The 15,546-nt window shown below is 44.4% G+C and overlaps 1 protein-coding gene across 2 annotated transcripts in view; it reads left to right on the top strand.

The window, feature by feature from the left end:
- Nucleotides 1–15,546, top strand: part of Klhl2 (kelch like family member 2) — a 113,450-nt gene that overhangs the window by 79,670 nt on the left and 18,234 nt on the right. For both annotated transcript variants that reach the window (XM_050138690.1, XM_050138691.1), the window contains 3 exons: nt 9,153–9,262; nt 13,655–13,771; nt 14,905–15,054. In XM_050138690.1, the coding sequence (XP_049994647.1) occupies nt 9,153–9,262; nt 13,655–13,771; nt 14,905–15,054 (377 nt within the window). The remainder of the gene's footprint in view (nt 1–9,152; nt 9,263–13,654; nt 13,772–14,904; nt 15,055–15,546) is intronic.

The following is a 15,546-nucleotide window of genomic DNA, read 5'->3' as shown; positions in this document are numbered from 1 at the left end:
GTCCTGAGTTCAATTCTCAGCAACCACATGGTGGCTCACAACCATCTGTAATGAGGTCTGGTGCCCTCTTCTGGCCTGCAGGAACACTCACAGACAGAATATTGTTTAATAAATAAATAAATATTAAAAAAAAATAAAGTGGCACATTCAGGCACAATTAACAGAAGGAGGGAGGGTGGTGAAGTGACCCATCAGATACAGCGCTTGCTGGATGGACCTGACTACCTGAGTTGAGCCCTGGGATACACATAAAGGCTGTAGGAGAGAACAAAGTTGTGCTCATGTGCTCAGTGGCATGTGAGTAACCCACGTCTCTCTCTCACACACACATGCACACATGCATGCACACAGAGAATTTTTTTTTAAGAGAGGGAGAAGGAAGAACAGTCAACCAATTTAGTCTTGGCATCAGTAGAGCCATCAAGACGTGAAGGGGACCTGGGATGTCAAGCAGGTGTCTGTGGGCTTTGATTTTTCTTTCCTCTACTGATGAATTATGCTAATGTCTTTTGTAATCTTATTGGGAATTTGTGTATGGTCTTTGGAGAATTGTCTATTAACCCTTACTCATTTTTTAAATTGTGTTGTATGATGTTTGTTTTAGATACAAACTCATCACATATGTGATTTGTACGTGCTTTTTCCTATTCCATACAAGATTTTATTAGTTATTTTTATGTCTTTCTTGTGTATATTGTCATAGACATGTATCTCCCTTCTTTTGGGCCCCAATTTGTTGGGGGAGATAGCTCATTTGTTTCCCCGCTGCTCAGACCCAGATAATCACTCTGAAACTATATTAATTATAGCACTGCTTGGCCTTTTAGCTTAAATGTATTTCTAGATAACTCTTATATCTTAAATCAACCCATTTCTATTAATCTGTGCATCACCATGAAGTCGTGGCTTACCTGCAATGTTCCACTGTCTGTCTCCTCTGGTGGCAGCTACATGGTGTCTCCCTGACTCTGCCTTCTTTCTCCCAACATTCAGTCCTCCCAACCCCCGCCTAGCTCTACTATCATAGGCCAAAGCCACTTCTTTATTCATTAACCAATAAAAGTAACACATATACAAAAGGATTTCCCACATCAAGCATATACGATTTGTATAATATTGTATAGCTAGCATATTATATATACTAGTCTACCTTATTTTCTCTTATTTAGTCATATTTCCTAAAGCTATTTTTATATTGTCAGCTTCCCTTTTAATATTTGCAGAATATTCTAGTGCATGAATATGCTGCATTTTAAACATCATTTACTGATAAACTTAATAATTATATCTGTGCGTGTAGTATGCTCAAGACTCCAGATTTGAACTCAGTAGTGTCATCTCCTAGTCTCTGCCCCCAATAGTGTGACAGTGGATAACTTGGGGCTTGTCATTCCCAAATGACTAGTGTGCTTATATGGGAGGAGATTGAGTACTGCCCTCTGTAGAACTGTGCCCATGTACCCTCTAACTTTCAGTCTAACTGTGTCTGTCTGTCTGTCTGTCTGTCTCTCTCTCTCTCTCTCTCTATCTCTCTGTCTCTGTTTCTCTCTCTCTCACACACAAACACACACACACATATACAAACACTCTCTTGGTGGAGGTTTTTAAGACTCTTTGGTCTCCATGGTTTTGCAGATTAAGGCTGGGGAGGAAATGTTCTACCATGTCATTTTTATTTTATTAGTAGTGGTTATAACATGAGAAATTTCATGTCAGGAGCTAAGCACCAGAGAGAAATCAATTGGATCCACAGCATGTAAGCATATAAAATAACAGATGGGCAGTTATCTTCCTGTCTGCCCATGGTTTCCATTCAGACATGTTTTCAGTTGATTTTTGATATCTATATATTTGCACATGCATTGAGAATTGCCATTATTAGTTACATAAGATTCATAGTAGTTGTGCGTGAGTGTGTGTGTGTGTGTGTGTGCGCGTATGTGTGTGCGTGTTTGTATTAGGGAAGTAGCTTGCCCTATGCCGAGAGTAGCATATAAACTTTAAGTATGGTTTCATCTCAATCAAAGCTTAGAAGGCCAAGAAGTTTTCTTTAGGGATGTATTTTGGATGTTGCCTATTTTCATAACAACTTTGTACAGCTTCTTTTGCCCTTGAAAGTTTGATATCACTTGGTTTTCTTTAAGAAATATGGAATTAAACTTTTGCCCCTAAAATGATAAGATTTGCTTTATTTAATCTTTTATTATTATTTGTGTATATGAGTGTGTGTAGGTGTGGTGCTTGTGTGCTATGGTGTGCACGTGTGGAAGTCAGAGGATGGCTCTCTGGAACAGTTCTCCCCTTCACTTTTATGTGGGTGTTGAAATAAGAAGCGGCGGGGCTGCGTCCCCAACACCCCGGCCGCTTGGCTAGCTCACGCCCAAAATAACAACACACAAACTGTATTCATTTAAGAACTGTTTGGCCCATAAACTCTAGCCCTTACAGGCTAATTCTCGCACCTGGATTAGCCCATTTCTAACGATGTGTGTAAGCACCCCAAGGTGCGCTTACCGGGAAGATTCTAGCCTATGTCCATTCTGGGTTCGGAGCTGAGAGGAGCTTCATTGTATGCATCTGCCCGGGAGATCGGAGCATGGCGTCTCTCAGGAAGCAGAGCAGAGTCTGACCTCACTTCCTCTTCCACCCAGAATTCTATTCTGTTTATTCCTCCCACCAATGCTTTAACCTATGAGGCCAAGCAGTTTCTTTATTGCTCAGCCAATGAAACCAACAGATTGATATGACACTCCCACATCAATGTGGGCTTTCCCAACTAGACTCAGGGATTCAGATTTGTGTAAAAACACTTTACCCACTGAGCCATCCCATCGGCCCTTACCTTTTAAGCTTACTTAGTTGTATATGCCTGACTGTATCAGGCACATGGATGTGAGTGTGGGTGTGAGGGCTTATGCATGGGCATGGAACAGAAGGGGGCCTTGAATGCCCTCCTCTGTTGCTTTTCACTTGTGCCTTTGAAGCAGAATCTCTCCCTAAACCTTGAGCTTCTATTGTCCTGGCTAGGCTAGAAGCCAGCTAACCCCAGCCATCCTCCTGTCTCCCTCCCTACCCTGACCTGGGGTTGCAGGCACTCACAGTGTGCCTGGGTTGTTACGTGTGTGACAGGACCACAGCAAGCACCCTTACTGCCTAGCCTTCTCCAGCCTCTTGCTTCACTTCAAAGAGAGTATGCCTAGATGCTTTGGGTCTTTTTTCCTTACCCCAAGACGTGTCCAGCCTGTCTGCAACCTTCATGCTCAGAGATACTATGAATGTGTCCCACCACAAAACCAATAAACTGCTTAAAACCTTGTGAGAGTGTATGTGTGTGTATGATTTGTTAACTGTTTGTTAGCGCTGTACTCAAGTGTGAACTTTGTAGATGATGACATCCGTAGCCATATCAGAAGGTTGGACAATTCTGCAAAGCATCCTGGGGCCTAAACTTCAGTGGCCAGTGTGACCAGCAGATCCATATAAACATTTGTGTATGTGAGTGTGTGACAGTGCACACGTGTGCAATGACTCTTGATCGTGAAACACTCGTCTAGTGTTCCAGAGTGTGGGGGACAGAGGACAGTGTGTGGTCAGTCATTCTCCTAGGGATGAAACTCAGTTCCCCATGCTGACGGCATGGATGGCAAATGCCTTTCCTCACTGCACTACGTTGCTGCTGCTGTGTGATTGTTGTTTTATTTTCTCCATTCCTTCAGACAAGAGTCTCTGTACCTCATGCGAACCTGGAACTCACAGATAACCCCCTGCCTCAGTCTTTCAAGTGCTGGGATTACAGGCACTAGCCGCTCTAAGGAAAGGCTGGTGGCTGGTGAGATGACTTAACAGGCAAGAATCTTAGTATCCTGAGTCCCATCCCTCGCACCTACACGGTGAAAGGAAAGAACCAAGTCATGCAAATTCAAGTAGCCCCCCCCCCTCCGCTTGCATGCATGCACACACTCAAATAAGTGAATAATTTTGTGAAAGCAAAACCTTCAGTGTGACTTTTTTTTTTGCATAAATGTCTGGTGAGGTCATGGAAATGTAGAATGGTGTTTTCTGATGTAGAAGGGATTGTGGTCCATTCTTCAAACCCAAAACCCCACTAAATGACTTTTTTTATACTACTTTTCCTTAAATACTAGACATCTCTTGATTGTTATCTTGCATTTTTCCAGTACCAACTTGACCTTTTTTTGCAATTAACTTCTGCAAATTTAACCACACGTTTATCATTCATAGTGTTTTATTACTACATTATTCTTTTTAAAGTGATTTTATTTTTAGAACAATTTTAGGTTTACAGAAAATACTAGAACAAAGCACTTATACTATATGCTTCTTAAGTTCCTCTATTCCTGGTAGCTTCCTGTTATAAACACTGTGGGATATTTCTTATAGCTATTAGGCCAGTATGGACATTATTAGTAAAAGTCTGTAATTTGGCATGCTAAACTGGACAAAGAAAAACCTCAACCCTACACAAAGAACTTTAGGTAGCTAAGGAAAACTGGGAACACAAGAGGTGGCCTTCCCCAAACAGAGAAATTGTTTTGTTTGTTTGTTTTTTGAAACAGGGTTTCTCTGTGCAACACCCATAGCTGTCCTGGAACTCCCTCTATAGGTCAGGCTGGCCTCGAACTCACAGAGACCCACCTGCCTCTGCCTCCCAGGTGCTGGGATTAAAGGCGTGCGCCACCACTGCCTGGCCACAGCAATTATTAGTGCAGTGCCAGTGAGTTCTGAGAACATTCATATAGCATTATATGGACTGAACAGGTTATATTTAGGAATATGTGTGTGTGTACAAATACATATGCATGCAATAACAATTAACAAACGCACAGGCCATGAATTTGAAGGAGAGGGGTCGGGGAGGGGGACTGTATGGAGGGAGCTTGGAGGGAGGAAAGGGAAGGAGAAAATTAATCTCAGAAAACTGTCTATAGTTTATAGCAGTGTTCATTCTTTGTGTTGTACATTCTGTAGGTCCCGACAGATGTGTAATGACACCCACCATTCTGATCTGTAACTTTCTCTGTAGTTTTTACTATTCTAGGGTATCTTCGTCTTCTAATTGTATAGTTTAATAGCTGTTTAGATTGTCTTCCTTTGTTTAGTAGTACGTACTGAAGGGTCTTTATTTTGATGGCTCGTTGGCTCAGTTATGTGCCATTGAATGAGCCAGGTGTGGTGACGCAGGCCTGTGATTGCAGCAGCTTGGGAAGCTGAGGCAGGAGGATTGCAACTTCAAGGCCAGCCTGGGCTACAAAATGAATTCAAGGCCAGTCTGGGCAATTTAGTGAGAGGCTGTCTCAAAATAAAAAGTGGAAAGAGGGCTGATGATATACAGCTCAGTAGTGCTTGTCTGGCACGAACCAGGCCCTTAACCCCCAATTCTGTTAAATAATGTTACTGCAGTTTGTGTATCCAAGATGTCAGAGTTTTTTGAAGTTGTAAGTAAGTGTGTCCACATGAAATGTATAACAATGAAACTCCAGGTGAGTTTATTTGAAATATTAAAAAACAACAATTTGGGAGACAGAGTATAGCTCAGAGGCTAATATGACTGTGGAAGAAAGGAAAAGGTTGGAAGGGTGTGTGTGTGTGTGTGTGTGTGTGTGTGTGCATGATTGGATGCATTCGTGTATGTGTACATGTGCATGAATGCATGCATGTGGAGCCTCAGCTGTCATTCTTCAGGTGCCCTAGAGATCCTCTCTCCTCCATTTCACTACCTCCTGAATCCTGCCCCACACCACCATATGTGACTTCCTTTCCCCCCATACCTGGCTTCTGGGGATTGAACTCAGGTCTAAGCACTTTATTGACAGCTCTGTCTCCATCTCCCATATCGGGGTTTTATTAGGAAAGAAAGATGTTATATAAGTGGTTTGGCAGGGGGCCAGCATTTTGAAAGATCTGCCCTGTTCTGATTGGCAGGCTGCGGAGGTTTTTAGGTAAGAGGACCTTGGAGTTCAGCCCTGGTCTTGTAGTTTTGAACTGGGCTTGAATCTGGGGAAGACATACGGAGTTTGAGTGGTTTCTCTCTGGGCAACTTTGACTTTGTTTTGGTTAAATAGGATATAAATGACTCCATGTTGTCTGGTAGACATTTATAACTGCTGCAAATCTGTTTTTAAGTTTAAAATTTTTAATTACTGTACAAAGTAGCCCATTTTCTTGTGTCATTTTCATACATCTTATTTTGCTTGATTCCCTCCAATACCGGGTACCATTTCTCTTCCCCCTCCATGCTTGTATCTTTCTCCCTCCAGTGTACCCATCCCTTCCACTTTCATATCTCATGTGTTTAATTCCTCTCCCTTTCTGCCCTCCCCCCATCTCCTGGGTCCTTTCCTAGTGTCTTGGTCCTTATTCCTGTGTAGATATACATATGTAAACATTGAAGCAAGGATCTGCATATGATAGAGAACACGCGGTATTTGTCTTTCAATTCTGGGTAATTGTCTTTAATAGAGTTTTTTCCTTCAACTTTCATAATTTCATTTTAATGACTAAATATAAAGATGTACGGCAAAGGAACTCTTACTCACTGTTGGTAGGAGTGTGTACTGGTACAGCCCCTAAGCAAATCAATATAGGGGTTTCTCAAGAAGCTAGAAATAGATCTCCCACATGGCCCAGCTGTACCAACCCTGGGCGTATTCTTAGAGGACTCCGCATCTTACAGAGACTGCTTGTGTGTTCATTGCTGCTTTGTTCACAACAGCCAGGAGGCGGATGAGTCCATCCGCAGATGAGTGCTAGGTCGTGAAAATGGGCCTCATAGACGCAGTGGAAATTTATTCAGCTGCTGTAAATCATTGTGTGTGGGCTTTTTAAAGTTTGTAGTGTTATTGTATTACAGTGCCGGGGCACATGCTATGGCACACGTGGAGGTCAGAGGTCAGTCAATTTGGGGAGTCAGTTTTCTTCTTCCACCCTGTTTTTGAGGGCAAGGCATCTTTTTTCTGCTTGATGCTTACTCCAGGCTGGCTGGCCCACGAGCTTTTGGGTGACTCTCCCGCCTCCATGTCCCATCTTGACTTGGTGTTCTGCTGTTACAGACGTGGTTTCTGGAGCTCAAGGACAGACTTCTGTGGCCAAGGTTACTTGCTGTCCCCAAGTTAGTTTTTGCTTTTGTTTTTCTTTTCCGTTTCTCAAGGCAATGAGAGTTTCTGTTACCATGTATCTTTGCCAGTATTTGATATTGTCGGTGTTTAGGGTGTTTTATTTGTTTGTTTGGAGACAGGGTCTCACTGTGTAGCTCTTGGGTGGCATGAGGCTGCTGTATATGGTGATGGCATCTTTTGATGTGCCTGTTTTTTCACCTTTACATAATCTTTGATGTATCTGTTTAGATCTGTTTCCCACTTGGAAAATAGGGGTGTTTTCTTCTTGAATTGTGAGATTTCTATGTTTTACATAATGGTCTTTTGTAAGATAAATTTTTTATAAGAAATTTTTCTTGAGGGTTGTGAATTATCTGGTTGTTTGGGGCCAGAGATTTAGTTTTAATGAAGTCCAACTTGCTAATTGTTTCTTTCATCATCTTCTTCCTGTGCTGTAAGGGAACTCATCAATGTTGGGATCCGCTAGGTATTTCTCCTGCCTTGGCTTAATTGTGTGCCTTGGCACACAAGGTCTTTATCTAGGTTTTCTTAGTGTACAGATGGCCGCGTGTCCTGGCTTCCTCTGCAAAGATCACCTCTGCTCCCCCGTGTCACCGTCGTTGCAAAAATCCCTTTGTGTGGGGCAATTTCTGGGCCCATTTGTTATTTGTTTTGTTTTGTTTTCATTTACAAAAGCAATTCAATCTTCCATTTTCATGTTTATTTCAGTGTGGTATTTTTCTTGCCTAACCCAGACACTGAGTTTGCAAAGCAATTTGTCCGTTGCATTTTTATAAATCCCATCATGTTATAATTACCCCAAGAGTTGCTCATTGTGTTCAAAGCCGTCTTGTGAGGAACCTTTTATGAATTGAGTAGGTATTCAGAGGTCTGTTGAAATGCACATTGTAGTTTTTAAATATTCTAAAGAGGAAGGCAATAATCTTTGGGGTTTCTACAAATATGTATTGAAAGGAAGCATTTGTTCTACTTGGAAAAGTCTTTTGAAAGTACCCTTGGCGTATGGATAATTGTGCAGACAGACAAACAGATAAGGAAATAATGCGGACTTTCTAGCGGGCGTCTGGACTTGGAGGCCGCAGGCTAACAGGCGCTGTTAGAGTTCTCAGCCCTTCCCCACATATAGTTCCTCATGCTTGACAAGCCAAACGCCTGCTCATACACAGCACTTGTGTGGTATGTAAGGTGTTTTTCTCGGCCTCTACATGTGTGGAAGCCATGGTGTAGGGGGTTATGCAATCACCCCTTATTTTACCAGCCGGCACATGGTGGAGCTGAGAATTGAACCCAGTGTGCTTGAGTGCAAAGAGAAAGCTGCAGTCTTGAAGTTCCAGCTCATCTTTTGTGTGAGAGAAAGGTGAACTTGTAGAAAAAGCTGTTTGTATAGGATACATTCTTTATAAGCTTCTGAATCATTGATTATGTTACTAGAGTTATGTCATTGTGTTGTTCCCCCATCACAAATAGGCATATTTAGAAAACCAAGGAGAAGGTCTGAGTATTTTAAGAATTACCAATTTTACCACATTCCTGGGAAGGACTTGAGATATAAAATTAATCATTTTCTTCCCAAATAAATTACTTATATAGAATTGAGGCTTATTTTTGTTTTATTTTAATACACTAATTTTTTAATGCTATCCATATGTTCATATTGTGCAGCGTTTAAAGCTTTCTGTTCTCAAACAAGCAGTTTTCTCCCTATAGTTTTCTCGAGCCCTCTAATGTTTTACGGATTGCATTCAAGGATGTGACTTTATACTACCGTGTGCTTTGTGTGACGATAAATTTACAGACTTAAACATTGGAAGTGCCAAGCTACGTGAGCAGTAGCTGTTTAGCGTGCACCATGTTAAGCCCTAACACAGTTCTGACCAGCAAGTGTCCGCTAAGGCTGCCTTGCTGCCTCTTCTCGCCCAGAAGAAATGCGGTGGCGTTTCCTCGTCTCTGGCTGGTTAAGAGATGTGGCCTCTTCACTCGTATGATGCTGATGGTCTCTTTCTGGCTTTCCAACAGAGCGGCATTTTGCGGATGTCGTACTCAGTGAAGAGTTTCTCAACCTCGGCATCGAGCAGGTGTGCAGCTTAATCTCAAGTGACAAGCTTACCATTTCCTCAGAAGAGAAGGCAAGTGACACTTTTTCTCTTCCCCTCGCCTCTCCTGCTTTTCCTGTCTGTCTGCCACCATTTCCCTTCCCTTTCTTTCTGTGGTGCTGGCTAGTCTCCTGACTTTCCTTTTGGGAGGTTGGGGTGTCACAAAATGTGTGTAGAACAGAGGACAACTTCCGGTCTTGTCCATTCTCTTTCTCTTTTTGAGATAGGGTCTCTCACTGGTCTGCAACTCTCCAATAGGCTGAGCTGGCCGGCCAGTGAGCCCCAGGCCTCCCCCGTCTGCTGAGATTACAGAGAAGTGCCTCCATGTCCAAAAGTTTTTCCCTGGGTTCCGAGGATGGGAGTCAGGTTCTGATGCTTGTGAAGATACAACTGATGTATTTGCCCAGCCCAGCACTTCCTTTCTTTGTTTCAGTTGTCTCGTAAGTGTGGTCCTGTGTGACTAGAATCTCCAGGGATCTGGAGGAAGTATGTGTGACTGCTACAGCAAGAACTGAATCCAGTGCCTCTGGGGGCGAGGGTATCTTTCTAGAGCTAGATGCTTCTAGAAGTGCTTGATGCGAACACATTGGATTAAAAATCCATTAGTTTTGCAGTCTTGTGAGTTGAAAGAACTTTCTTTAAATTTGTTTTATTATTATTTTTATTTATGTGTACGGGTGTCTATGTGAGTCATACTCAAATGTCGAGTATGTGTGCGTGTGTGTGTGTGTGTGTGTGTGTACCCAGGGAGACCAGGGAGTTAGAGCCCCTGGATGTGGAGTTATAGGCAGTTGTTTACCTAGGTTGGGTGCTAGGAACTGGTCTGGTCTCTGCAACAGGAATGTTCTTAACTGCGGAGCCAGGTCTCCAGTCCCTAAAAGAACTTAATGCTCGAAGGTTGCAGTAGTTCTAAACATCCCTGACTCCTATTATCCTTTTAAGTTCCTGTTTGAAACTTAAATGTCAACCCTATAGGTGAGCCTGCTATCTGCCTGTCCTCCCTCCCTCCCTCCCTCCCTCCCTTCCTCCCTCCCTTCCTCCCTCTCTCCCTCCCTGTTGCTCTTTCTGACCCCACATTTACAGTTGCCTTTGTCAAGTTCCTGAACCTTTCATGTGGTTGGAGAGAGAAGCTTGGGCTGCTGCTCTGTTTTCTCTGGGCAGCTTTTAGCCTGCGGGAAGCAGGAGACAGAGTTTACGGAGCTGGGCATGATGATGATGTACGCCTTTAATCCCAGCACTTGGGAGGCAGAGGCTGCTCTCGATCTGTTTGAGTTTGAAGCCAGCCTGGTCTAAGGTAGACTCGGGAGAGCCAGGGCTACCCGGCTGTTGGGAGACCCCGTCTCAAAACAACAAGAATAATAAACCACCACAACGACCACAAATAGAAGCTTATAGAAATGGTGTATGTCCTCGGAATTTAAAGTCATAGAGGCTCTGATTCTGTTTCTTGGGACATTCATCCCATCTGGGGTAAAAGCATGCCTTCTCTCTAGGATTTACAGTGTGAAAAACTGTGCAGAACTGTGGCCGACACAGTCTTAGCACTTCTGAGAGGGTGCCACTACTCACGTAATAGATGAGGACGGAGTGCCTGCTGTCCCCCATTCACCGCCTCGGGGCCCTGGATATGGGACTGCCATCTCTAATCACAGACGAGTGGAAAAACCCGTCTCTGTGCAGCGCACTGTAGAAGCATACGGCAGCCTGGCTCAGATACAGCATCCAGGTCGTTCAAAGCGAGCTAGCACATTTCAGAGAAATGGGAACTGCGTGGGATGGGAAAAGCACATAAGGGCGAGGGAGCAGACTTCAGATGTAAAGGCTGTGCGGGAGTGATTGCTCGAGGCTAGGCTGGGGTTAGGGTACATCTGTGAGAGTAATGGGAAAGGAAGTGGGGAGGGACCATCACGAATGCCTTCAGCTGTGTGCAGTATTACGTCCTTTCTTGCGGTGATGAAGAGCTACTTCCAGGCTTATAACCAGGAGATGGATGCCACGATAAGCCCTGCCTTAGAGAAAGATCACGAGGACTGCTGTGGTTTTGTGCTGATACCTACTGAGCCCTGGGGTGTAGTGGCACACTCAGTACCCGTCTAGCACATGTCTAATTGAGTGGTCAGACCTCACGGAGGGTGCAGCGGGCAGCCTTTTCCTGCTTTACAGCATCCAAGGCACCTGTCAGAGTGGCCAGATGGCAAAAAGTGTCTGGCCCGATTCTCCTGGAGCAGTCTGGGACTTCCCTTCTTTTTCACACTCTGTTTTGTGAGTCGTGACTATCCAGGGATGCTCCTTCATAGACATGTCAGGCTTGAGAGCTGTGTGGGAGTTATGCTATCTGTCTGTCTCCAAATCCCTGTCTGCCTTCTCTCCTCCTCTTTTGTCACTTGCTGGCGGTTGTAATGGTGTCGCAATTGCTGCAGGTAACCATACTTCTTATGTGGATAGATGGCTGCCCCAGCAAGCCATTCAAGAAACCAAAGGGAGAGCGGCTGACTCCTTCTGACCCACCCACCTTCAGAAGTCACAGAGTTGCTTCTACCATACATGCCGTGTTGGTTGCACAGCGAAGGTTTAGATTAGTTGTGGGCGGATATTTATTGCACAGTGGTGAGTCCTCGGGGATGAGACTGACTGAGGGAGCAGCTGCATGCAGAGACTAGCTTTCATGGCGATGGTGAGCAGGAGCCCTCCTGCGCCATGTGGGCCATGTAGGAGAGTGTTGAGGTGATAGTAGAGGAATCTGATGCAAGACATTGGAAGCAGGGCTGGGAGCTGACGGGACCGCACAGCACTGGACAGAATCGACCGTGTAGACGCTCTTCGCTTCTTTATCGCTGGCACCTGGCGCAGAGAATTTAGCAAGCCTTGTTGACAGGATAAATTAGAAAAAGGTGATAATTAGAGTGCGCGCTATTTTTAGTTTCATGCTGCATCAAAACAACCTGTTTTGTTTCCAGTAACCATTTGCATATCGCCATACATTTCCTGCACCTTTTAAAGATGATCAGGAATTGAATCCGTAAGCCTGGGAGGAAGTTACGGAAAAGGCATGCCTCATTATTAGCTTAGTGTTCTCAGAGGAATGGTTGTTTGGTACTGCTCTCTCCGCTGTTTGTAAAGATGTCCAGGTTACGACATCTCAGTGTGTCTGTTCTGGTAAAGGAGGTTTCACCCATTGCGCAGACCCTTATCTATGGTGTGTCATCCAAAATATGTGTGTAAGCCTAAAGACAGTTTCTAGCTTGAGTTAGTTATAAAGCTGCATTTCTTTGTGACTCTTGTGTTGCCGTGATCACAAGCCTTGGCAGAAGCAACATAAAGGAGAAGAAAATTGTTTGGTTCGTGGTTTCAGAGTGTTCAGGCTCTCATGACTGGAGGGCATAGTAGAGGTGCAATTGCCCATCATGGTTAGGAAGCCCAGAAAGGGGATGCTAGCGCCCTGCTGGCCTTCCCCGCCCCCACTTATTCCATCTGGTTCCCATCTATGCAAAGGTACCTCCTGCATTTAAGATGGGTGGTTCCCTGTGTCCCCAGTTTTTTTTCTCTCTGGGAACACCTTCACAGGTGCTGACGGGACTGCACAGCAGTGGGCAGAATCGACAGTGTAGACGCTCTTCGCTTCCAGGAAAGATTGTAAAACCAGCCACATTAAAGGGGAACATGAGTCAGGGTATGGTGTAGTCATGTGAACGAGAGCAGCCCCATAGATTTGAATACTTGGTCCCCAGCTGCTGGAGATATTTGGGGAATATTTAAAGGTGTGGTCTTGTTGGAGGAGGTGTGTCACTGGGGGTAGGCTTTGAGGTTTCAAAAGACATTTGCAGTTAGCCCTCTGTGACGCCTACTTGTGGGTGAGGATGTAAGCTCTCAGGACTACTCCAGAGCCCTGCCTGCCTGCCTGCTTGCCTGCCGGCCGCCATGCTCCCTACCATGAGGGTCATGAACCCTAACCCTCTGAAACCACAGGCCCTAGATTAAATGTTTTCTTTGATCAGTTGCCTTGGTCATGGTGTTTTGTCGCTGGGGTGTCTCTGTGCTTTATTATCCTGGATGCTTTGTTCTAAAGGAACTTCAGTCTGTAATTAGAGCCACAGAGAAGAAAGCTGTGTATTATCATTTCTCACAGCTCCCATTTAGGTTCAGTAAGATTTATGATGACCTTGGTGAAAGGCTTAGGAAATACAGAAATGAAAAGTGCTTATTGAGTATACGAAGGTACTTAATGAAGTACTTACTAAGCTGACATATGTCGAAAGAAAGAGAAGTTAATGGGATGAATGTCTTTGTCTGTCGCAAGTCAAGATTTCAGAAGTTTTAATCCATGGACTTTTAGTGTTAGCAGCGTTGTATGTAAGATGTGTTTCATCATATTGTATCTGTATGCTTTGGCATAGAACTCATGTTTTCTCTTTCCACGCCTTTAAGGTATTTGAAGCAGTGATAGCCTGGGTAAACCACGATAAGGATGTAAGGCAGGAGTTCATGGCTCGGCTCATGGAGCACGTCCGGCTACCTTTACTTCCACGGGAGTACCTAGTCCAGGTGAGTGCACGCCCCAGTCATGGGGGTGCTTGCAGCGTGTGCAGGCCTGGCAGCATGTTGAGCCCCTTCACCCCATGGGCAGGGCTTCAGACTGCAGATCTCTGGGGTATAGGAAAGAGGACAGGTTAGGCACCAGGTACCAGACACCTCGGCAGCTCCCTCTGAGCCCATCCCTGTTCCTAGACATAGGGTTCCACTCTTCCTGACTTAGGAAAGTGTGGAAGAACATTCAGAGGCGGCATCTGCAGTAAACGTACCCGATTCTACCCGCACTAACGTCTCCTTACTGTTTGCCCTTTGATAGACTCTGCCCAGCGGGAATGGGCTTTGAGACTGGACCAACCGCTATGTAATTCCTCTTCATAGTTTCACAGGGACATATCTTTGGCTTCTTTATTTCTGAGCTGAAGAGAAGCAGGCTGTTTGAAGTAAGCAGGAGCGAGTGATTCTTAGTCATCCCTGAAGTATTTTAAATTTGCTCTTGGTTGCTCATTAACAGTCTTTGAGGAACATCTCAGCATCATTTCTGTAGTTGTGACCATTTATAAAGAGACATTTTTGATTAGCAAATCAGGCTTTAGCATCTTAAGGCTTTGTTATTTAACATGGTCTGCATGGTATCTGGATACCGTGGGAAATTTAAAAGAAAAAAAAAAAGAACAGAAAGCCCAATACTGAGGTTGAGCATTGCCAGGGCAACAAATAAATAAATAAATAATAAACACTGACACAGGTAGACTATTTTTAAGTGATCTGAGTCTCTTTTCATTTACTCTTCTGTGTTGGAAGGGAGTATCATGAGGTAATAGCATTGTCTCGCCCAGTTGAAGAACCTGCTGTCCATTTTTCCTGAAAGCCCAGATCAGAATCTTTACATCTTCATATTCACTTATGTTGGGACATCACGGGGGGGGGTGAATCCCAAGTAAAACCCCAAAGCCCCAAGTCCCATCCCGCCTTTCACCGAGATTTCCTCTTTTTCTTTTCTTATCATGATCCTCCATAGGCCAGGTTCCTGCGCAGAGATTGGTCTGGACAGGACAGACGCTCTGTTTCTTCCCTGTGTGCTCCCGTAGCATGTTCCCCCGCACTAGCTCTTCTCCTCACAGGGCCTGTCTGCTCTCTTCCCGCAGAGGGTAGAGGAGGAAGCGCTGGTGAAGAACAGCAGTGCGTGCAAAGATTACCTCATCGAAGCCATGAAGTACCACTTGCTGCCCACAGAGCAGCGCATGCTGATGAAGAGCGTGCGGACCCGGCTGAGGACACCCATGAACCTTCCCAAAGTAGGACCTATTGTTCACAGTTATGCTTGCCCCGTCTAGAGGCCCACAGCGAGCGGTTCCTGTGTTTGACCATCTCAATGTCCGTGTCTTGTTGTTTCCGTTTTCCTGCTGGGGAAATGTCCCTAGGAATGCATCATAGAATGTGTGGCTTAGTCTCAGTTGGTTACATGCTAAGGATAGGAGTGCTCAAGTCATTTCATTTTTTTAAGGTTTATTTTTTTTATTATGAATACAGTGTTCTGTCTGCATGTTTCCCTGCAGACCAGAAGAGGGCACCAGATCTCATGACAGGTGGCTGTGAGCCACCATATGTTTGCTAGGAATTGAACTCAGGTCCTCTGCAAGAGCAGTCAGTGGTTTTAGCCACAGAACCATCTCTCCAGCCCTCATTTAATCTTTTTCAAAAACGTTTTCCAATTCTTTTTAAGGTTTATTTTATTGATTTGTGTGTGTGTGTGTGTGTGTGTGTGTGTGTGTGTGTGTATGTATGTG

Source organism: Alexandromys fortis, unplaced genomic scaffold, assembly GCF_014885135.2.
Source record: "Alexandromys fortis isolate MF-2015 unplaced genomic scaffold, M_Fortis_MF-2015_v1.1 scaffold_11, whole genome shotgun sequence".
Classification (NCBI taxonomy): Eukaryota; Metazoa; Chordata; class Mammalia; order Rodentia; family Cricetidae; genus Alexandromys; species Alexandromys fortis.
This window is presented reverse-complemented; position numbering and strand designations above follow the sequence as displayed.